At 33.1% G+C, this 25,127-nt stretch overlaps 1 protein-coding gene across 1 annotated transcript; it reads right to left on the minus strand.

Moving 5' to 3' along the window:
- Window positions 1–1,930: 1,930 nt before the first annotated feature.
- On the minus strand, window positions 1,931–12,750 carry LOC126879739 (endoglucanase-like). Its single transcript, XM_050642957.1, has 4 exons — window positions 12,629–12,750; window positions 4,538–4,750; window positions 2,382–2,563; window positions 1,931–2,306 (listed from the first exon to the last, which is right to left on the minus strand). Exons 1-4 carry the CDS (start codon window positions 12,654–12,656, stop codon window positions 2,010–2,012), a joined length of 720 nt encoding a protein of 239 aa, XP_050498914.1. The 5' UTR covers window positions 12,657–12,750; the 3' UTR covers window positions 1,931–2,009.
- Window positions 12,751–25,127: the final 12,377 nt, after the last annotated feature.

The following is a 25,127-nucleotide window of genomic DNA, read 5'->3' on the forward strand; positions in this document are numbered from 1 at the left end:
TAGTTTATTTCGCTTTTTATTAGCTTAAATTTTGGTAATAATAACTTTTTTGCAAAAATTTATAGTTTTTGAGCTACTTATAAAAAATCGGCTAAATACATGCATTTTTCCCTCGAAAAATTAAAATTTTCTATCGCTAATAACTCAAAAAGTTTTGATTTATTTTAAATCATTATAACAAATTTTGCTTAGAATTTGTCCCTTTATCGAATTGTGGGGTCATTTTTAATAAAATAATTTTCACCTTCGAGAAGGGATGGCATCCACTTCCAGGGTAAAAGCGCAAGTACGCGCCATGTCACCTTTGTTCCTTGAGATATCCTCTAACCACTCACCAATTTTCATGCAAATCGATGGAGGTTCAACGAAATCGGAGGTAATAGCTCATATCCACCTTCAGTGACTGCACTATTTAGAATGAGCTATTTGAAATATACTATGATTATTTTAAAAATGTCCCAGCATTTTGCTGAAATGTTAAAAATAAATAAGTTAATAGGGAGGTGTAACACTTATTCCAGCGCATTGTAGGATAAGACAAGTTAGTACAGTGTTTTGTTTTATAAATAATTTAATTTTTTTTCCACTGCCACAGAGCTATAATATAAGAATGAGATTTTTATGAAAAAGTCTAATCATGTAATATATGTCAAATTCGTTTTTTTTTTTTCATTTTTTATGGTCGCCTGAACCAAAAAAAGTGCTTGATAAGATAACTGCCATCAGAGTTTGTATTCTGGTTTGTATTCACGTTCGTCAAATAACATAGGCAGAATAATATTTTCTGAACCCTTAAAGTATCCATAATCCATATCTTTGAATGCTTTTGTAGACTAAATATTTTAATTGTTGTAGTAAGAAGAGGTCTGGTGGCAGAGTCTTATTGTCTTGAATATATGTCTTGCACCATAAATGCATGACGGTTGAGGCTTAATGCAAAACCACATGAGCCCATACACTTTTATTACAAAATGGCTCAGTATTTGTAAAATTCTCGAGGGGTTTCCGGTTGTTACATACAACCGAAAGATACGGAAAGCAGTGGTAAGCCAGCGAGAAAATGAACCATTTTTGCAGGCTGTATCTTAGAAAGTTGTTCTTAACAAACACCACTTTTAACTGGTGGACAAATATCTTACAGGTATTTTTGATCTGTACTAAATCGTCCCTGCGGAATTCGTCAACTGATGATTCTATTTTTGAAGATAAAGCTACAGAAAGAGTTTCGCACACTCGCAGTCGTTTTCCAAGAGGCTCGGAAATGCACGTGGTCCATTGGTATTACCATCCAGGTTTACCAAAGAGATATTTTAAAAGCAACTTGTTGCCGTGCAGCTGACAAAAAAATCACTGCAGGACAGGGGCCTTCCAATTTTTTGATTTCCTTTCTCCAGTAACAATATATATTACAATGCCTCCTTTACGCCCTGTATTTGTGACAGTACTGTTTAGTACAGAAGCGTTGACGTCAAAGATCACGTTATTTTAGGAATGATATCATCGGTAATGTTAACTTTTTTTAAACTAACGTATATTTTATTTGGGTACTTTGCCACATTTTTAAAGTAGGTTTTTAAATTAATTTTTGTCGGTCATACGTTATTATACAAAGCATATTATATGAACCCACCACAACAATACAAATTTTATTTCAATTTTTTTGAGATATAAAATAAATAATTCTGATATTTCAAAAGTTAAATTTTTTTTATTTATTCCACTGCCACAATTATTTTTTATATTAAAAAAATATAGAGTCTTTGCGGCAGTGGCGAAAAATATTTAGCTACTCATTTTGGGCTTCAAAATTTGACCACAGGTGTTGTTATTTTACAGAAAAAAATTTTTCAGCCCACCCTAAAAAAATTAAAATATAGATACATTGTAGGTAGCTAGATAAATTGTTCTTTGGCTATTAGAAAAAGACAAATTGACATGCAAGCATATGGTTTATTTCATTTGTACCTAAATAAAACATAATTGTTTTAAAACAAATAATTATATTATATTTAAAGACTGCAACCAGATCTGGCAACGATTTCAGCAGGGCATTGGACTTGGTCGAAATGCATTCTTGGATTGTTAGCATTCTGGTAGAAATCAAATCTGAAGTAGCATCCAGACTGTAAGGCTTGAGGAAGAGTAGCACATTCCCCTCTGTTATGAACTCCACCATATTGGTCACCCCAACCGTTCCATGGGGCATTCCATTGGTCATGACAACCTTGTGTGAAAATTCCAACACCACCTCCGGGAAGAGCGATGTCGAAATGATTATGACTTAAATCAGAACCAGTATTTGTAACCTATAAATAAATGTATTATAAATATGTTAGTCATTCGATACAATGAAAAAAATATTTGGCCATAAAAAATCTTACTTGTACGATCATTTTCTTGTTTGAAATTTGATCTTTGAAGCTAAGTAAGAAACAAGCGCAACATAAGGATACATCAATTCCGTTACTGAAAGATGCAGCACCAAAACCATATGCCAAAGTGCTATTTACTGCCCAGGGTTGTTGACTATTGCACATGTAAGCACTGCCGCCACCTTCACATCCTAAAATAAAAGATGACGTTACATTATTATAACACATTGTAACTATGTAAACTATACAGAGTGAGTGTGATGTATGGAACGCCTTAATTATCTCGAAAACGGATTGCACAATTTTTATAGATTATGCTGAATAAGGGTCTTCTAATGCGGCCGATATTATAATGGCATTTACACTGTTGTCAAGTATTCCGTTTTTCTGGAAATCTTATGGACTCTTTTATTTTAAATGCAACCCTTGTATATTTTTTGTGCCTTGTGAAGTCCTTAAGAAGTACTGGTTGTAATGCCGGATTTACAGTTGAGTCCGCGAGTCTTTACCCGTGCGTCATTAATACCTGGTGAGATAGAACACATACTTTTTATTTAGCATCATTCTCTTCCACGCATGAAATTAATGACAAACAAGCTGCCGCCCGTTATTAAGTAAAAACACATGTTATTTTTATGAACGATTTAGACTCAGTGTATTGAAAAGAGATAGGTACAAAGAAAGACGATTGGGGATGTCTTCACATATTTTAAGTACAATTTCTGACGTTTTGGTTCGTTTACTTTTGTGGCTGTCAGTTTGTTGAATTTTTTGCTGTTATTTTGTCGAATTTTTGCATTTTGAAGAATTTTATTGTAGTATACAAACAGTTGTTTTCACAACTAATTTTATATTTGAGTTAGAAATTTTGATAAGTTTATGTTATTTTAAGATAAATTTTGACGAGGTACAAAGCTGACCTCATTGTTGGCACAGTTGAATGCTTGTGTTTAAGGTTCCGCCAAAGTGAATAAAATAACAAAAGGAGAATATGTTATTGAATTTTTTTATAAATTGTTTATTTATTTATTAATCAATGATAATAAAATAATTTATTAAGCTACTTCAAATGTAGCTGTAATTATGCACCAACATTTGAAAGCAAAACTTAAATTTGACATTATATTTATTTGATAACGTCAAATTTTATAATAACCCGTGATCGGAATAATATCCATTTTCCGCTGCGTTTAGTAAATTTCCGACTTATTTCGTATGATTTAAATGATGACGCACGGGTAAAGACTCGCGGACTCAACTGTATACTCAGCCACTGGCACTGCTACTGCCGTTGCCGGAAATATTGCCCGAAATACGATATCGACGTGAGTAAGGTGTTCACATCAGTTCCTCGCCAATGTCCTCACAACTCATTTACCGAACGACTCTCAAAAATGGAATGTGACGACAGCATTCCGCCGCTTTGAGAGAGAGAGAGAGAGAGAGAGAGAGAGAGAGACAGTAGTTGAATGTGAATACTTACTCACGCTCGCGGTGCCAGTCCTTTGACGACTTCCATCTCGAAAACCGACTTTTGAGGGAGCGGCGTGCAATGGCAGTACTGGCAGTAGCATTAGCAGCGGCAGCGCGAGTGAGCTATTTACATATTCACGCTGCCCACTTCCCTGTCCAACAGGACTGAGTATAAATGCGGTATAAAAAAAAATTAAAGAAATTACAAAAATTAGCTTTTTCGGTCCGCGCAGACATAATTTTAGATTCTTCATTGGGCTCATGAGGGACAAAACATATCTTGAAAATGACCTAAAATAATGTCGGGCCGAAAAAATTTATTTTTATAATTTGTTTTAAATTTCTTAAATGTACATGTAGCAATAACTAAAAGAAATTACGGCATTTGGGGTTAGAGAATATTACGTGGAAAATAATCGGCATTTCTTAAGGACTTCAACTCGCAAAAAATATAGGTACAGGTACAGGACATCCCATTTTAAAATAAGGGAGTTCCTTAAATTTCCAGAAACATGGAAGATCTGACAACAATGCAAATACCACCATAATATCGGCCGCATCATAAGACTCTTACTTACTAAAAGCTATAAAAATTGTGCAAGCAGTTTCCGATATAATTGAAGCTTTCCATACATAAAACTCAATCTGTATATTATATCGTTTCTAAATTGGTACCATAAGATTTAATTTACCTGATTTTGCATTATCATCAACCCTGTTTACTCCAGATCTATCGCATGACGCAACCGGTACTCCGCTAGGTGTATGGACATTTCCCCTCCATGAGCAGGAAGGTTTGCAACAATCCCAATAACGAGTAGTTGTTCCCTCTCCACTAATGCCTTTCTCAATAAATTTAATTTCTGGGCTTTGTTCTAAAGGGGTAGCTACTGCAAGTGCCACAACTGAAATGAAAGGAATTAGTTAGAGAGCAAAATATTGTAAACTACTAATAAAATAAATAACGTCAATCAGCTTCTGAGATAGAAGCCGTTAACGTCCAATACAAAAATTCCAAGTTTACAAATATGCTTATTTCCCAATTAATAGTACAAGACTATATTTTTTAAAAACAACATTATGTTATAACAATTTTTTACATAAAATACGTCGACAACAATGGCCATTAGTACGGGAACGCTAACATGAGATATTTATACAGTATGGTGCAAATGAAAGGAATAATTCGTTATTTCGTAAATCGGCGACTTTAAAGAAAGATCCGGAAACAGTTTTTTATTTTTAAATTGTGATTTTTTGGCATAATATATATCATACAAGTGACATCATCTATCTGGACGTGATGACGTAACCGATGATTTTTTTAAATGAGAGTAGGGGTCGTGTAAATTTTGTTAAATGTCGTGTGTTAAATGTCAACTCTGAAATTCTACCCGATATATGTAGACGTCATGAAATCAAAACCGCCTTATCTCACATGAAAAATAACAAAGCTGCCGGTCCAGATAATATCCTTGCTGAAATGATTATAAGGAAGGTAACAAAGCTATTATGGAGGAGCTAAAACTCCTATTTCATCAATATCTCCACAAGGCAGAAATACCTCACGATTGGAATGAGAATATTACAATACCGTTATTCAAAAAAAGAGACTTAAAAAACTACAGACCTATCTCACTACTCTCACAAATGTACAAACTCTTTATTAGACTCACAACCAATAGACTAACAAATTAATAAAATGGACAGTTATCAGCAAGTTAAACAAGCAGGTTTCAGAAAAGAGTTTAGTACCCGGATAGATCATCTCCTCACTATGAAAGTATTGATAAAGAAGGCAAACGAATACAACCTAGATTTATGTTTAGTCTTTGTAGACTATGAAAAAGAGTTCGATAGTGTCGAGATCTGGGCGATAGAAAAAGCTCTAAATAACAACAGAATAGACTCCACGTACAGGCAACGCTTACATAACATCTATAAAACAGCAACCATGGCAGTCGAGTGGGAAAATAAAACAAACAAAACATCCCATAGCAATATGTAGACGCGTAAGGATATGTAATATCCCCAAAACTCTTCACCTTAACCCTGGAAGACGTCCTTAACCCGGGAGCAGTCGCGCTCACTTCTGTAACGTGAACAGTCGCGTGTTAGGTTTTATCTCACAATACGAATTTAAATACGAATTTACAACAAATTTTTATTTTATGGTATTTTTATTTACTTGCTATATTAGAAATATTATTTCTAACAATAATTATTAAAGCTAATTGGCTCTCCGAAAAGCCATAAATTCCACAAAAAGAAGAAGAAGAAAAAAACCTACGCATTACTACACCCTTCCTCGAGGCACTTACGAGTGGAAAGTGATGTTGCAAAATTCTTCATCAAGTTATCGCAAAAAAGGATAAAATGTTAGATTTTTTCTAACGGCGCGACTGCTCGCGGGTTAAAGGACTGGAATTGGAAGACATCAATATAAACGGGAATAAACTCAATCACCTCAGATATTGCGATGATGTTGTTCTTATTACAAACAACCAAGAAGAACTAGCCAGAATGCTGACTCAACTAGCACAAGCGTCAGAGAAGATAGGATTAAAAATGAACATTAAACAAAAATCATGAAAAATACAAATGACAGAATAAATTAATATAAATATAAATAATGTAAATATTGAGGTTGTTGACGAATATATTATATACCTGGGTCAAATAATCAAAGCTAATAAAGAGAACCAAACAATTGAAGTTAGTGATGAGCAAAACAAGAACAAGACCAAGACCAGGCTAGTCTTGGTCTTGGTCTTGTTCTTGCAAGCTTGGTCTTGGTCTTGGTCTTGCAAAAAAAAGGCAGTCTTGGTCATGGTCTTACACTAGCCGGTCTTGTTCTTGGTCTTGGTCTTGCTGCAAGAGTCTTGCTGGTCTTGCTTTTTTGGTAGTAATAATTTGAGCCAAACAATTTCGAATAAAATGTACATTGAAATAAATAAAGATGTGAAGAATGAAACTATATTTTTTGCTTTAAAATTTTAACAGAATGTAGAATGTAGTTTCAAACGGATACCAATTTTAACATTATACATTCACCTAATGAACTAATTATTTCTCTCTATATACAGAGATTAGAGTATATTTTTATAATAGTAATGTTTATCAGTAGGAAAAAACCAGCATTTACAACCCTTGTTGCAATTGCCGGCCTTCGGTTGTGTCACGTTGTGTTTTGCATGCTATGGATACCTGCCGCCTGCCTTCAGACCACTTCTTGAGTCTGGATTATTGTTTATTGCCCCTGTATTTTAATAAAATGTTAAAGAAAAAGAGCTTCTTAAAGGTGCCACAAATGGTCGGGGACCTTAAATTCACGGATTTTACGAAAAGGGATAAACGGTTTATAGCTGTTAACAGATAATTATTTGCTCCTTTCACTCGAACACTGTAGTATTTATCCTACGAGGGTCAAATTTAAGAACATAAATTAAATTTTTTTAAAAGAACATAAAAATCAAATATTTTTTACTCTATTTAATCATTATTTAATATAATTAACTTTTTTATAAACTAACTAAAACATACTTTTTAGTAAATACGTACATATTTACCATACCTATTTATAGACCTAACACTATAACATAATAACTAAACCTAATGTAATTCTATAATTTGTTATCTTGCAGTTCTTGAATTTTATTTAAACTACATTGCTCTCGTAACACGAGTTATTCGCACTTTTTATTTTCACATATTTTTGGATTGAATACCCATTATGACATTTAAAAAGTTGAAAATATTCGGATGTGGGTAGTAAAAATTATAATTTAAAACACACTGAAATGATGCGCATGCATTTCAAGTGCGGCACATACTATTTTGTAGTACTGGCCCTTTCTGGGGAAAACGTAGATTCTTCCAAAAAGTTTTCAACTATGAAATAAGTAAAATTCTTTACGCGTTTGTCATCCGGGATTTTCACAAATAATTCAACTTCCAACTTTCGTTGATTGTAAAAAATTAATCCAAAAAATAATTTTAAAAATTTCCCAGTATCGGAATTTTTGTCATTATATTCAGAAACTGAACCTAAGCTTTGGATTTTGCGATACCAAGCTTGACACATTACAATCGACAGCCAGTTATTTTTTATTCAGGACACAATGCTTTCACAGCATTGTGAATCCCTTTTCAAAATCTATTATGATATTTTTTGTATTAATTTTAAATTTAACGGCCTACATTTTTCCTCGATTATGCGAAAAGAATTTAAATAAGTGTCAGTATTTTTATTAGACAAAAAAGCGAAAACTACTGGTACATAAAAACCGTTTTTAATTGCATTTTTTTAAATGAATTACCCTATCTATAGTTACATTTTTTTATCTTACAAGTAATTTCAATTGTCCTTGAACTGTCGCCATTTGAAAACTTGCCTTCTGGCCTTAAAAACGACTTAATATAACCAAAATATTATGTATTTTAAAAATTCGATATTGTTTAAGGTTTCTTACAATGTCAGTATATATTATTGAACTAAAAAAATAAAGTTAAATAATAAAAACCAATTTTTCTTAAAAAAAGTGCAAGAGTCTTGCAGGTTGGTCTTGGTCTTGCGTGGTCTTGCAAGGTTCGGTCTTGGTCTTGGTCTTGTTCTTGCAAGCTTGGTCTTGGTCTTGCAACCAAAAGGCGGTCTTGGTCTTGGTCTTGGTCTTGGCCTTGCTGCAAGACCAAGACCAAGACCAGTCTTGCTCATCACTAATTGAAGTACAAAGAAGAATCAGATTGGCGTGGGCAGCGTTTGGAAAGTTAGGATCGATACTAAAAAGCACAAAGATACAACAGTACCTAAAAACCCGTGTATTTGACCAGTGCATTCTTCCTGTTCCGACGTATGGCTCAGAAACATGGACATTACCAAAGGCCAATATAAATAAATAGAAAATAATGGAAAGATCCGTGTTGGGAATAAAACTACAAGACAAAAAATCAAACAAATGGATAAGAGAAAAAACAAAAGTAAAAAATGTAGCTGAATATAAAACAGGGTTAAAGTGGAGATTTGCGGGCCACAATGCGAGGAGGAAGATAAAAGATCGAATGCTGAAATACAAGACCGGAGACCGGTTGGACAGGAAGAAGAGGAAGAGGAAGACTTCAGATGCGATGGAAGGACGATATTGTAAAAGCTGCAGGAACTCCCTAGAAAAGCATAGCATAGGACAGACAGATATGGAAAGATTTGGGGAAGGCCTATATAAAAAGTTAGATAGAAATGGGCTAAAGAAGAAGGGGTCGTGTACTAGCTCATTTAAAAGGTTATTCAATTCTCTATTGAGTAATATAAAAATTAACATTATTGTTATTACAGGGTGGTCACAAAAATGTTTCTGTAATTAATTAATTTGCGAAAAAAGAATATAAGAAATTAAGATAGTTTACTGCTGTCAGAAAACAAAAAAAATTATTACTTGACAAAATAAACATTGGTTTTCGCTTAAATTTAAAGTTCAAACTTCCAAGAGGCAAGTGGCAGGCAGGAGCTGACTTGAACATTGAATTTAATAGAAAAACAATGTTTATTCCTAAAAAAAGCTGCAGTAAAATGTACTTTTAAGTAAATAAATTAGTGTACATTTTTCTTTTTGTGTCAATTAATATTATTCAAAAAACATTTTTTGTGGACACAGTGTATAAATACTAATATTCATATTTATATTACTGAATGGAGAATCATATATCCTTTTAAATGATCTAGCACACGACCCATATTCTCATTTAACAAAATCATCAATTACGTCATCACGCCTAGATGGATGACGTCACTGATATATATGCCAAAATATTATAACTGAAAAATAAAAATTAACTTATTTCGGGATTTTTCCTTAAAGTTGCCCATTTACGAAATAACGAATTTATTCCTTTCATTTGCACCATACTATATATTAAATAACGAAAACAAATAGGTATTTATATTATTTTAAATAACGTCTTGTGGTAAAACAGTGTTTTTAAACCATATAGTTTTCGTGATCTCCGTAGGGTTGTTGAGGATTTCCTTAAGAATAGGTTTCGATTTAACAAAGATTTTGGTAAATGTCATGAACGTTTTGAATCAATAAGTGATCAGTGGGAATTGTGTTGATTGGTGGAAATGCGTAGGCAGATGAAAGGGAATCTTTACAAAATGGATATACATATCGCCGCTTCGCAAGAACGTAGGCTTAAGTCAAAATTTGACGGAATTGACTTATTAATGCATATCTACTGAAAATTAAAGTATCTATCGCATGAATAAAGACCTATGACGTTAATAAAAATAGTCGGTAAGAGATGGCACCAAGTGTCTATATTTGTTTAGCGCGAAATTAGTTAAATACAACATCTTCGTATGAATACAGAGCGAAGTTAGTTACGCCGCAGACTAGCGCAGAATGTGAAGCAATTTGTGTGTTTATTTCTCGTCAAGGACCACCGATCTTATACTACGATTAGTTTTTGTGAAAATTCTCTCTAAAATAAGGACCCTTTTTCAGTTAGGTCAGCGTTTTAACAAAGTAGAAGTAAATGTTTCTGAGAAAAAAAGACTCAAATGTAATATGTGTTAAAAAAACACTTTATAAATTTATCTAGGTATCACAGTTTGTATTTAGATTATATTTCTAACAAAATTGTATAGGTAATTTCTTTAAACTGACAACTTATTAGGAGTTATGCTCATAATCATATTTATAAAATTTTAAAATGCCTCTCCTCTAAAATCGTCTTCTTTGACTTAGGCCTACTAGGTTCTTGCGAAGCGGCGATATGTCTCTTTTGATTGGTGATGCATTAAAAACTCAACATAATACTATATAGTTCACCTGTGTAAACCTTGCATGATAAGGGTACCGAGATGATCATACAATCACAAGTTTTTCCACTTTATTCTGGAGTCAATTACCATCGAGTAGAAGAAAGAGCAGAATAGTGGGGAACTGCTGAATTAAATTTGGCGCAAAAGATTACATTTATTTCTGGAAAATCTTATTAATTTGATTTTACTTTGAGAGAGGGCTTGTTTTGTTAGATCTATCTTGAAAAAGATTTATTGCACTTTATGGACATTTACATGGCAGTAAAATATTAGATCATCAGCTTATTGAAAATAGTTTATGGGAGCATTACCAGGTCTAAATAGTTCGTTGGTTGCGAGAATTAGTAGAACTGCACTTAGAGGAAACAGTAGCGATCAACAGGTAGCAAAAACGCGTTTCAAGATTGAGGCTGTAATTTTGAACATTTTTTCGAGATATTTGGCACACTTATTCGTAATATAATAAAGAATGGCGGTACAGAGCCCAATTTGAAAAATATGTTAATATGTGGAAATTACTCTGTAATTAAATACAATATTAAAAAAACAAGCATGTACCGCCATTAAGAAGAACAAAAAAATGCACTTTCTTTAAATAAACTTTTTTATCGGATGCCTAGATTTTGTGTCATTTTGGAACTACTAAAATTTTTTATTTCATTAGTAGTTCCAAAATGACACAAAATCTAGGCATCGGTTAAAAAAGTTTATTTGAAGAAAGTGTATTTTTTTGTTCTTCTTAATGGCGGTACAGGCTCGTTTTTTTAATATTGTATTTAATTACAGAGTAATTTCCACATATTAACATATTTTTCAAATTGGGCTCTGTACCGCCATTCTTTATTATATTACGAATACGTGTGCCAAATATCTCGAAAAAGAATTCAAAATTACAGCCGCAATCTTGGAACGCGTTTTCACTACCTGTTGATCACTACTGTTTCCTCTTAATATACATTTTGATTTTGAGGAGGACACCGAAAAATTTAACCGTTGACAAGGACTTTAAAGGTTCTTACAGTTAGAAATATTTTTACACATGAAAGACTGTTACCATGTTTAAAAAAGCAGTGCTAAACGAAGTTTTTTTAATATAGTTACTTAAAAAAATATATTTAAAAGTTTTATAGCCATCAGAATATTTTGGCAAATACACCTAAAAATACTTGAAATGAAGTAATACCAAGTATCACTTTTGTAGACCATATTTATTATAGTAACACAAAATATAAATCTCTAGAGTCGTTTACTATGTCTATTTCGTATTCCGTGTAAATTATGCATTCACAGATACTATATTATATAATTAAGATATTTAAGCAAATAAAGAGATAAAGTTGAGCCATTGGCCATTGGCCATATTCACTAAGCTATTGGGCAATGTTTGATTTGCCACATTATGCTCGTCTCCTATTTAAAGTAATATTAGAGTTAAAATTGGGCGTTAGATATAAAAAGACGGAGCTCAGATTTATAATTCAAAAAATAGTCTCTACAAAATCAAGCGGGATAATAGTTAATTGAGAAATCAGTGTATCAGCATTTGGTGTCGAATGATGAAGTCGACGTCTTAAACGTAGGTAATGTGTATACGTATATGTGTGAACGCTTAATGATAAAGAACGAAAAATGAAATGAATATATGAAAAAAGAGCCGTTGTCAATTAATGCAAACAGCAAACTTAAACAAAAGATAAAAAACAATATCCTTGTTTTAATACTCAAATGAGATCATCGTTACATCGTCGCATTGATACGAATAAGAATGCAATACGAATGGGAGGAAGGAATAATACGAAGTACAAAATCAGTACGTATGTAAACAGCAAATCATTATTTAGCCTATATGTGGCTATTTTATAAATATGTTTTAATACTCATATTTTTTTACAAAAAAATAATTAAATTTTAAAAACATATTAGGAGTTAAATTAAAAAATACATTTCAAAAGCTGAAATAACTTACGGGCTGAAACAACGATAGCGATCTTCATGTTGTGTTACTTAAAATACAACTTGGTATCCTTGTGGACCAGTCAGAATATATACTAAAATGTTATCTTAAAATGGTCTCTTTACGAAATTTCAATACGTATCTTAAGTGGAGCCGCACGAGTCAACAATGAGATCTTAACCGCATTAGACAATAGGTGTCATTGTCAAGGTTAATAAGGGCTTATGTATAATATGCTTACCTACTAAACGTGTTGTGGATATATTATGTCCTTGATTTAACCTATAACCTATCTCTATTTTTGATACGATTTAGTTTCTTTTAATTGATATATTATATATGTTTTTCATTATTGTTCTTTGTAAGCACAATGATTGTACCAAGAATTAAAATTGAACTTGAGAAAAATGCATCATTATCAATCAGCCCTGATTTATTAATTGCTGAACACAGGCCTCGTTGAGATATATCCATCTTTTTTTGTTTTTCGCCTTTGCTATCCAATTCATCACAGTTCTTTTGATATCGTCGGTCCATTGCTTTGGAGTCTTCCCCGGCCTCGCTTGTCTGCCCGTGATCACTACTCAAAAATACGAGAATGAAAGACGACAGGCTGACAAGAAGAAGCAAATGCATATATATTGTTATGCTCTGTATTTCTCTCTTTTATGAGATTGATGAGCAAATTCTTAATTTATTTAGTTACTCAATTATTTTGATTACTGCTTATGGAAAAAAAAAACAAATTTAAATTAAATTTTCTAATAAACTTTATTCTCAGGGCTATTTTATTGTTGATGCTTTACCTTTGGCTTGTGGCTTCTGGTATATCTAGTTGCTTACTCCATCCAGGACAGAACAGGGAAATTAAACACACTCAATGTCATATAAATGTTAAAAAAATATTATTTATTTATCCAATATACCATAAACATAGGATTTCAAAAATATGCTAAAATATAAATTTGTTGCAACTATTTCTCATCTACTAAATTAAGCTTTAATTCTGATATCTCCTCTGTTTTAACACAAGAATTTATTGAAATAATTCGTTATTTATTTTTACAAAATTTAATAAAAATTTACTTTTCTCTTTTTGAATTGATTACTTATTTCTTATGTCTTTTGTTTCTTCTCTACTTCTTTTCCCTGATTGCGTCGTCCTCGATTCTCCCACACGTACTCTTAGGATGTTGCGAAAGGTCCCTCTCGTCCAAACTGAGGATACTCGTTCTAGACAGAAACAGGAATCTTCCTCGGTCCCAGGAAAATTAACTTCTCAACTCGGTCAACGATTTCGTTTCAACTTGATTCTGCTCGCAAAGGCCAATTTCACCACTTTACACTGACTTCTCACTTCTTAAAAACTGGACTGCTGTCTTCAGTTATTCATTTCACAGTGCCTATTATTTTTCTCGTCAAAATCAGACTCCATACTCTCATCCCTTCCATCCATCATTTTCCACCAATCACAAAACATCCTTTCTACCCAATACACCCATATTATCATTTCTTAAGAACCGATTTAATTTGTATATAACTTTCCAATTTGTTAAATTCTGGGACACATCAAATTACTTTCGTTGCTAAACAAAAGGCCTTACATTCTAAACTCAATAAATTTGTTTACCGCTTAACCTTCTTCGATTTTTTTATATTGTCCATTGCAAAGCAAAATAAACGGTATTGTCTAATCTGACCGCACCATTGTTTAAATCCGTTTAAAAACCCATTAAGAAAATTCACCTTCTTAACGATTTCACTTTTCCACGAAAACACTGATTACCAACTAAATTATCCTATTATAATTTTTGGTCATATACAGGGCGATGAAATTCTATAATTTCGTGGTCCCTGATATAAATTTATTTACTAAATTTTTCCCACAAAAAAATTATACAACAAATCCCCGCCTTTGAAGTCGATAAAATTCTTTGCATCTGCAACTTTTTCTCTAGGCAAAACAATTTTCCGGTATACTTATTTCATTTTCCTAATTTATTTCCTATTCCCTACCTTAACTATTTATTACGTGGCCTTCCTTTCTTTACTCATGATACTTGGACACATCGTGAATATTATAAATTTCTTTGATCTTTTTCGAATCAACATGCTTCAAAACATAGCTATTTACCCCATTTTCGTTATCTTTTATGTAAGGACCCTCGAAAACAGGCATTAACTTTGCACAAATATCGCTAGTGAGATTGGACTCTCTTAAGTCCCTTACAAGCACTTTTTCGCCCCTCTGGAACGTCACTGGTCTTCTTCTTCTATTTCGATCTTGCCATTGAACATATTTCTCATTACTTCGTCGCAGCCTCCTCTGTACCGTTTCCACCACCTGTTGGTATACTCTTGGCTCAGGATCTTCCCATGGTCTTATCGACATCACACCTTTCATTATTTATTCCGGTGTCTCTTTGGTTATTGTACTCGGGATGGTGTTTAGATAATTTTCAATTTCCGCTACTTTCCTATCACATCGTCGATGTTGTCCATTCGTCGCAATAAGTAGAAAATTTGTAACTTCCTGAATAAAACTTTCAGAAGGAAAACTTTGAGGATGTCTGATGCTAACAAAGTTTGTTTCTATTCCTCTTTCTCTCAGCTGCCCTTTGAAACGATCATTTCGGAAATACGTCGCATTGTCCAGGAGAATTCTTCTTGGTGTTCCTACTGTAGCGACAAAATTGTCTATCTTTCTCAGTGTTTCTTCTCCTTTTCTGGTACGGCAACTATATAATTTAACATATTTTGAGAAAACATCAACCATCACCAAAATATGTTTGTTCCTTTGGGTCGTCATGATCAGGTCACTTAACATATCTATTGCTACAATTTCCAATTTTCCACGGGACACGATATTTTTTGTGATATTTTCATTCTTGAAATTCCTACTTTTGCATCTTTGACAAGTCTCACATTTTTGCGTAATCTCCTTGGTAATACGGTAGTCCTGTCGGCAGACATAGTTTTCTCGAAAAACCAGCCAATCTTTCCTGCTGCCGATGTGTCCATTGTCCTCATGTAGTTTTTTTATAATTTTCTTGGCCAATGTTTGGGTCACCAAATAAAGTTCTTTCCCGTCTATTATCTTGAAAAATAGATCATTTTCCCTCTCTGCTCTTCTTTTTTGTCTCTCATCCAGTTCTTCTTGATTTGTTCGTAGCTCGTTTAACGAAATTATACCTTCTTCTTGTGTTAAGATGTTTAAGCCCACATGTTATCTTTTCCTTTGATGTATCGGAACTCAAAATCGTATTCCTGTAATAACAGGATGCCTCTGTGTATTCGGTTATTCACTAATGGATTCTTCATGATGTGGACCAAAACTGCATGTTCCGTCTCGATTGTGAATTTCGCCCCCAACACATAGAACCTTAATTTGTTCACACAAAATAATACGCTTGCAAACTCTAATTCTGTCACACTATATTTTCGTTCATGTGTTTTTGTCACCCGAGAGATAAAACATATAGGCACTTCTTGCCCGTTTTGTATTTGCGATAACACTTCTGCAAATTTTTGGATAGATGCATCTGTTCGGAGTATAAATGGTAGATTATACATGGGGTGATATATTTTTGTTCCTTTTGAAAATTCTTCTTTTAAAATTTGAAAAGCCTTCTCCTGTTCCTCTTTCCAATTCCATTTTATCCCTTTCTTTAGTAAATTTTTTAGAGGTATTTCTTTTTGACTTAAATCGGGAATTAATTTTTTAAAATAATTGATCTTGGTCTTGGGTATTCGTCGATGAGCTTGACTCGGTCTTCGGCTAAACTAACTCCTCTAATTCCTCTCGTGTCCAATTTAAAACCCAAATATATCACTTCCTTTTGGAAAAATTGACATTTTTCGATGTTTAATTTTAATCCGGCTGTATCCAGTTCTTCCAGAATTACTTTTATATGTTTCAAATGACTCTGTTTATCTTATGAAAAAAATAATAAATCATCGATGTAGTGGACTATGAAATCTTCATGACGGTTTAGAATGGTGTTGAGCGCTCTTACTAATGCTGCACAAGCACTTTGCAACCCAAAAGGCACTACCTTAAACTGGTATACAATACCATCGATTGAGAATTGTGTAATTTCTACATTTTTCAGCTAAAGGTATCAACCAAAAACTATGCTTTAAATCAATTTTAGAGAATATGTGTGAAACCGTAATTCTTCCAAAAATGGCCTCGATGTTTAACGGTGATTCATATTGTGATACAGTGTGTTGGTTGATATTTCTGGCATCCAAGCGTAGCCTTAATTTTCAACTGCTTTTCGTTACTATCACGATTGGATTGATATAAGGCGAGTCACATCTCTCGATGATTTCATCTTCCAGCATTTTATTAACCCTCCGGTAGGCGCGTGGTCTACAATCGTAGACCACTCTCCTTTAAGTGGTCGCAAATTGCATAAAACTGCACATACGCACCCATCCCGCTTAGTAGCTGTCACTAATACTTCCAACTTACTCTTCAGTTTGCTAAACGCCGCCGATCTGTTTGCATTATTTTTTTACCATTATTTAAAGAGTACTGGTCTACAACCGTAGACCACGCGACTAAGCGCGTTCCAGTTTTAAGTTGTATATATAAAGCTAATATGTAGCCTGCTGTGTATATAAAGCTAATAATATAAATGAAAATGTTTCAAGAAGCGACTTCATTGAAAACTTAGCATGGGAACTAATCAAACAGCAAATTGAATATGGATCAACTATGCCTTCCCTGCTAAGAGAACTTAGACGACGAGCTCGCGTACTGCTCGGAGTTCAAGAAGTCGTACCCCCTTCCCCTAATATTCCAACAAATTAAGTGGGACGATGTTGTATTTGTGCATGAATTTTCAATATGTCAACAAGAAGGGCATGCCAAAGATGTGACACATTTACATTCAAGGATCATTTTGGGGATATTTGCACTGAATCTTTGACGGACTAAAATTGTGCCACTGTGACCATTTAATAGTTTTGTTCTTTTGTTACTTTTCAGTTCTAATCTTTATTATTTATCCCTATTGGTCATTCTATAAGTTCAAAGATAAAAAATATTTGTGTTTTTTACTAGATTGAGCTTATTTTTGTGACCATTTTCATTTACTTGCAAATAAAGACCCAAAAAATCATGACCTCGCTTTTAATTTTACCACTGTTAAAATGAGAAAAGCCAAGGAACAAAACATATCTAATATCAAAGTGCGAACATAAATAAATATGTTATTAACCACTAATTTGTTAATTTTGTCAAAATCCGGTATTATACGACAAAAAACTATTGGTCTACAATCGTAGACCACGCGCCTAAGCTTGTCAGCAATAACGACGCGCCTAACGTAGGGTTAATCTCCTCTTTCACCTGTTGTCGATACTTACATGGATTCGGGTATGTTTTCGATCGAAAGTTTTTTACCTCGATTGAATGTTCATACTTTTTTGCCGCTCTATTTTCTTCATTTATTAAATTTTCATAGTCTCTTAAAATCAACCGTATCTCCTTTTCTTTTCGTTCTCCGCGGATAATTTCTCGTTCTTTTTCCCCAAGTTCTTTACACATGTTTATCGTGTATTCTGCATTCTCATTTTCGCATCCCTCTTCTTCAAATACCACTGTTTCAAATGTATTCTTTTCGTCAATTAATCTCACTTCTTCTTCTTCTGGGCTCATCTCTTCTTTAGAGGAATCCTAGTTTTCATTTTCTTTTGTAAGTCTCATTTTTTCTTCTTCTGGGCTCACCTCTTCTTTTGAGGAATCCCATGTTTCATTTTCTTTTTTCTTCTTCTGTCGCCTTTTCCTCTTTTTGGTTTGTCCTTGTTTCGTTGCCAAATTCACTGTTTGTTCTTTACCTGATTCGTACATTTTATGTCTCTCATGTTCCTTGTCATTTTTCAAACCTTCCTGTTCTTCTTCATCTTCCTCTGTGAGTTTCATATTGTTATTTTTGAAATCAATTACTACATGTTTTTCTGTCAATTCGTCAACTCCGACGATCATGTCATGCGACATATTTGACATTATCAGACATTGTAGTGCATAAAACCTCTTACCCAATCGTACCTTTATTCGTATGCCTTCATTTATTGTTGCCAATGTCTGTTTATTTGCGCCCACTAAGTTCACTCTTGGTATTTTGTAAATTATATTTGTTAAATTAACTTCTTCTATTAATTTTCTGTTGACCAGTGTTATTTCCGAGCCAGTGTCTATCATAATTTAATTGGTTTCTTGTTGATAAACCCATTCACAAATTGTAAATTTATTTCATTTATTTTATCATTTTTTCCTGCCAGTTTTATAAATTCCTTCGAATGATAAAAAATTCCTGTTTGGTTCTTTGTTTTTAGTGAGCGCCTTCGTGAAAAGACGCCGGTTGCTCCTCGTTGTTTATATTTTCGTCGTAGTGTCTCTCTTCTTCACATTCTTCTCTCTGGGTATTATTTACCCCTCTTCTATTTTCTCTTGGTCTGTCGGATCTGTTTCGGTTTTCTCGATATCCCTGTTAATTTTGCCTATTATTATTTCTGTTTACTTGATTGGTGCGTGTGGTGTTTCTATTCTGGTTTTCTCGATTTCTGTCCTCATTCCATTGCCGATTTCTTGATTCATAATTTCCTCTTCCGTTGTCTATATTTTTGTTTTCCCTCCTAGAACTGAAATCTCGTTTTGTAATAATGGATTTCTACGGCTGTCGCCGCCTCTCCATACCCAGCTTACAATTTTTTCTATCGTAACACATATCTTCATCTAATTGCCTCGAATCCATTGCCTCCTGAATATTGCCCCTCCAGCTTCTCCGTGGTCGTCCTCTTCTTCTTCTCTCCGGTGGGACCCACTCTAATATTTTTCTCGGCCAGCGAGTCTCATTCATTCTTTTAACGTGACCGAACCATGTCAACTGTCTCTTTTCAATATCGTCTAGTATAGTTTTTTCCACCTTCATACGTTCTCTAATTGTTTCATTTCTTACATGTTCTAATCTCGAAACCTGACAACTTCTCCTCAAAAAGTCCATTATACTTTCATATATTCTTCTCTTTGTTTCCTTCCTGTTTTGTATAGTCCCTCCTATAATTTTGTCTTCTATCTCTGTACTCCTGTATTTCTCGGGGTCTGTAATCTTCTTGCGATCTTTTTTCTCTTAGAGGCGATTCTCTTATTTGTAGGAATTGGCATAAACTATCTATGTCTTTGTTATTTTGCAACGTGATATGGTCTTGTAGCGTTTCTTCGAAATGCCTTGCAATCAGTTCGACTAATTGTTCTGACGAATAATTATATTGTAAATGTTTTGCATTATTGTAAATTTGTAATGCGTATGTTCTTTCTGAGATACCCATCCCATCATTGTATTTCCCATTTTGTAATTCCTTGTTGATTTCCAAATGTTATACTTTTCCCCAGAAATAATTTAAAATTTTTTTTTCAAACTGTTGCCAACTGTCAAATTCTTCTTCTTTGCTGTCAAACCACAGACCTGCCTCATACTTAAGATGGTTTTTAATCGTTTCTTTAGCTGTTTCAAAATTTCCGATGTGTTGTACTTCGCACAATCGCGTTTTCCAACTTGGTTTCCAAATTTTCTAGTTCCCTTTTCTAGCAGTTTGTTAACTCCTTTATTTTATTTTGAATTTTCATTTCTTGTTCTTTTATCTCTTTTTCATTGTTGTCAAACATCCTTTTATTTCCTTTTCATACTTCTTTATGCGTTCTTCTATTTTCTTGTTGTTTTCTTCTATTCCTTGTTTTATTTCCTCCTGATTTTCTTGTATTTTTTGTTGTGTTTCTTCGATGACTCCTTTTGTTGCTTCCTGATTTTCATGCATTTTTTGTTGTGTTTCTTCCATGACTCGTTTCGTTTCACGTTGATTTTCATCCATTTTTTCCGATATTTCTTTCATGGCTTGTTTTGTTTCTTCCTGATTTTTATCCATTGTCCTTTTTGCTTCATCCATTTTTTGTGATTGTATTTGCATAAGTTGTAATATTTTCTCTAATTCTGATAATTCCTGTTTTCCTGTTGCCATGATTGTTATTTCTAAAATGTCTTCTTGTTCTAAATGTTCTTCTTTGTCTGAATGTTCCTCTTTGTCTGAATGTTCTTCTTGTTTTTTGTTTTCTTTGCTTTTGTTTCCTGTCCCATAGATTTATTTTCACGAAATACTATCCCCGCCAAATAGGAATCTTTAAAACACCCTATAAGTTGCAGATACGAAAATTCTCTTAATCAATGTACTAATATTTCAAAAAATTTTCAAATGCAAATATCAAACAAATAAAATAAATTACAGGAAATTGTACCTAAAGGAAATTCACATGTCAAAATTCAAATATATCAATTATTGACCAATCAATAATAAATTTTCAATCACCTGCTTTTCCCTGTCTCTCCTTTCAAATTTGCAATCAGAAATACCCTTTAATGCCTCATCAGTTGGGGCGCCATGTTGTTAAGTTTTGTATTTCTCTTCTATGCGATTGATGAGCAAATTCTTAATTTAATTAATTACTCAATTATTTTAATTACTGCTTATGGAAAACAAAACCAAATTTAAATTAAATTTTCTAATAAACTTTATTCTCAGGGCTATTTTATTGTTAATGCTTTACCTTTGGTTTGTGGCTTCTGGTATCTCTAGTTGCTTACTCCATCCAGGACAAAACAGGGAAATTAAACACACTATAATGTCATTATATGTCATATAAATGTTAAAAAATATTATTTATTTTTCCAATATACCATAAAAAGAGAATTTCAAAAATATGCTAAAATCTAAATTTGTTGCAACTATTTCTCATTTACTAAATTAAGGTGATACAGTAGCGATCAAAAGGTAGCCAAAACGCCTTCCAAGATTGCGGCTGTAATTTTGAATATTTTTTCGAGATATTTGGCACACGTATTTGTAATATAATAAGGAATGGCGGTACAGAGCCCAATTTAAAAATATATTAATATGTGGAAATTACTCTGTAATTAAATACAATATTAAAAAAACGAGCCTGTACCGCCATTAAGAAGAATAAAAAAATACACTTTCTTCAAATAAACTTTTTTATCAGATGCCTAGATTTTGTGTCATTTTGGAACTACCAATGAAATAAAAAATTTTAGTAGTTCCAAAATGACACAAAATCGAGGCATCGGATAAAAAAGTTTATTTAAAGAAAGTGTATTTTTTTGTTCTTCTTAATGGCGGTACAGGATCGTTTTTTTAATATTGTATTTAATTACAGCGTAATTTCCACATATTAATATATTTTTCAAATTGGGCTCTGTACCGCCATTCTTTATTTTATTACGAAAACGTGTGCCAAATATCTCGAAAAAATATTCAAAATTATAGCCGCAATCTTGGAACGCGTTTTCGCTACCTGTTGATCGCTACTGTTTCCTCTTAAGCTTTAATTCTGATATCTCCTCTGTTTTAACAAAAAAAAAAAAAAATATTTAAATAATTCGTTATTTATTTTTACAAAATTTAATAAAATTTACTTTTCTCTTTTTGAATTGATTACTTATTTCTTTTTTAAAATTTGGAATGACTAATTATATTATAGAACTGTTCAACACAAAAATTAAGCAAATATGGTGTGGATATAAACAAACTCTCTCCGTTTCACAAATGATTTGACTAACCTTTTTTTTTCTTCTCTACTTATTTTCCCTGATTGCGTCGTCCTCGATTCTCCCACACGTACTCTTAGGATGTTGCAAAAGGTCCCTCTCGTCCAAACTGCTTCACACACAAACAGGTCTCGCTCGAATTCTCGACTCAGTTTTCTTTTTGCTCGATATCTTGTGCAAATATATACCAATCGGCTACTCGTTCTAGACAGAAACAGGAATCGTCCTCGGTCCCAGGAAAATTAACTTCTCAACTCGGTCAACGATTTCGTTTCAACTTGATTTTTTCAACTTCACCACTTTACAATGACTTCTCACTTTTCAAAAACTGGACTGCTGTCTTCAGATATTCATTTCACAGTGCCTATTTTTTCTCTCGTCAAAATCAGACTCCACACTCTTATCCTTTCCATCCATCATTTTCCTATAATCACAAAACATCCTTTCTGCCCAATACACCCATATTATCATTTTTTAAGAACCGATTTAATTTGTATACAACTTTCCAATTTGTTAAATTCTGGGAGACATCAAATTACTTTCGTTGCTAAACAAAAAGCCTTACATTCTAAACTCAATAAATTTGTTTACCGCTTAACCTTCTTCGAATTTTTTATAAAATGTCTTATTGTCCATTGCAAAGCGAAATAAACGGTATTGTCTAATCTGACCGCACCATTGCTTAAATCCGTTCAAAAACCCATTAAGAAAAACCACCTTCTTAACGATTTCACTTTTCCGCGAAAACACTGATTACCAACTAAATTATCCTATTACAATTTTTGGTCATATACAGGGCGATGAAAATCTATAATTTCGTGGTCCCTGATATAAATTTATTTACTAAATTTTTCCCACAAAAAAATTATACAAGAATATACCTACTATCAAGTGAAGGGTTTTCGGTCAAAAGCTGAAGAATAAAAAAAAGAATATCAGCTCCTTCATACCTTAATTAGAAGACGTCTCATCCTCAATTCATTTACAAATAAGTAAAATAAGCAAAGATGCATAGAGAACAATAGCACGTGATATTAACCTTTAACTACACGCGCTGGCGTATTTTGTACGCCAGATATAAGAATTATACTGCAAATATATTTAAAAATTTAATTTTTGACCTTGTTTATCTCTCTAAACCTATCACTGGAATGTGCTTTACAATTGGTTTTAGTTTCGTTATAATCGTCGTTCTGGGAAGATCGTAATTTACAGTTTATTATTTGTTGTTTCCGGTGGTGGACAATATACGCAACGATTATAGTAATATAAGTAGTAATATAAGTACATCTTTGAATTGTTTTTTAGTCATTATTGCACAAAATATACTTTTATTTATAAACAATATTTTTTTTCATGTAAAAAATCACATTTCAAAAAAAATTTTTTAGTATTTTTATTTATGATGGAATCAGATTCCAGTTCCAAATCCCAATTGGCTTACTGAGAAGGAACTCCAAGTATTCACTGATGCTGGATAAGATTTATAACAAACAACTACATGTATTTTTTCCAAAAAAATAAACAAATCAGCTCTTTTTAAGTTTTTCCTTGTGGCTTATAAAGTAAGCCACGCGTGTAGTTATGTTATTACCGGTACTCAAATACAAAAGTAATCATAGTAATCAAATCGTTTTTGTCCCTTAAACAGACTGGTGAAGGTCGTTGTTATATCGGAATGCCTATACAAACCTACCTACTGAGAAATACGATTCTCGATATGATTACCGGTACTCAAATACAAAAGTAACAAAAGTAATCAAAGTAACGAATACTATAAATGATTACTTTATACAAAAGTAACGATTTGTAATGAATATTCAAAAGTGACTATAATCAACATCACTAGTGTCAGTGCACCGATCCCGTAGGCTAAATCGTCTACTGTCATCCGACCTATTAAAAGTATTTTTTTTTACGAACGTTTAATAACATGCTCATTATCTACTATTTTTGAATAGATAATAACAACCACTACTTTACATGTAAGTAATACTTCGTTACTCACAGGCTGAAGTTAGGTTCAAGTGGTGCATGCCCCTTTATTTATAACATACATATTAGTCGTATATAAACTGTAAATAAAATTACTTAAATTTGTTTATTTAATACAATAATTTCTACATTATATCAATAATGGTAGGGGAGCCCAAGCAGGGATTTTTGCAGTTACTCGAGCGCGTCAGATTATTACATGGGGAGAAAGCTTGTACCTTGAAAATGTACCTCTACTCTATTGGCTCTTAATGCAAGAGAGTTTGTTAAGGGGGGGGGGGGTGGCGAAAAAAAAAAATATATCATTAAAAAAACTCGAAATCGTTAGATTAAGATAAGGTAAGTTAAGTACATGCAAAACAGTGTATATTTCAAAAATCTGACGATTTGAGCGGGGTGTAAGGAAATGAGTGAGTCCCATAGTTTCACAAGAAAAAAGCGAATATTTCGCGAAATGAATAACAGATCGGAAACTAAAAAATACCTACTAAATATTTTTACAATTGATACCAAACACGACTTCCCACGGACAGGGGAGCAGTAAATTTAATATTTTAAATACGAATACCGCGATATTTCGCGAAATGAACATCAGATCGAAAAACTGAAAAATACACTTTGGTATTCCATATTTTTGAAAAATCTATCGAATGGCACCAAACACGACCACCCACGGAGGTGGGGTGGGGGTTACTTTGAAATCTTAAATGGGAGCCCCAATTTTTTATTGCAGATTTGGATTCCTTACGTAAAATTAAGTAACTTTTATTCGAGATACTTTTTCGAATTATGAATAGATGGCGCTATAATCTAAAAAAACGATGGTTGGAAATGGAAAATTAAATTAAAAATGGAGAGTCCCCACTAAAATGGAAAACTTTACTTAACTT

This window comes from Diabrotica virgifera, chromosome 2, assembly GCF_917563875.1.
Source record: "Diabrotica virgifera virgifera chromosome 2, PGI_DIABVI_V3a".
In the NCBI taxonomy this organism is placed as follows: Eukaryota; Metazoa; Arthropoda; class Insecta; order Coleoptera; family Chrysomelidae; genus Diabrotica; species Diabrotica virgifera.

Excerpts from the sequence above, each read along its gene's own strand:
- LOC126879739 (XM_050642957.1), bottom strand. The coding sequence starts at position 12,656 with ATGAAGATCGCTATCGTTGTTTCAGCCC. Across the intron at positions 2,564-4,537 it reads TGATGATAATGCAAAATCAG|GATGTGAAGGTGGCGGCAGT; the intron begins GTAAATTAAATC and ends CTTTTATTTTAG. Across the intron at positions 2,307-2,381 it reads ACAAGAAAATGATCGTACAA|GTTACAAATACTGGTTCTGA; the intron begins GTAAGATTTTTT and ends ATTTATTTATAG.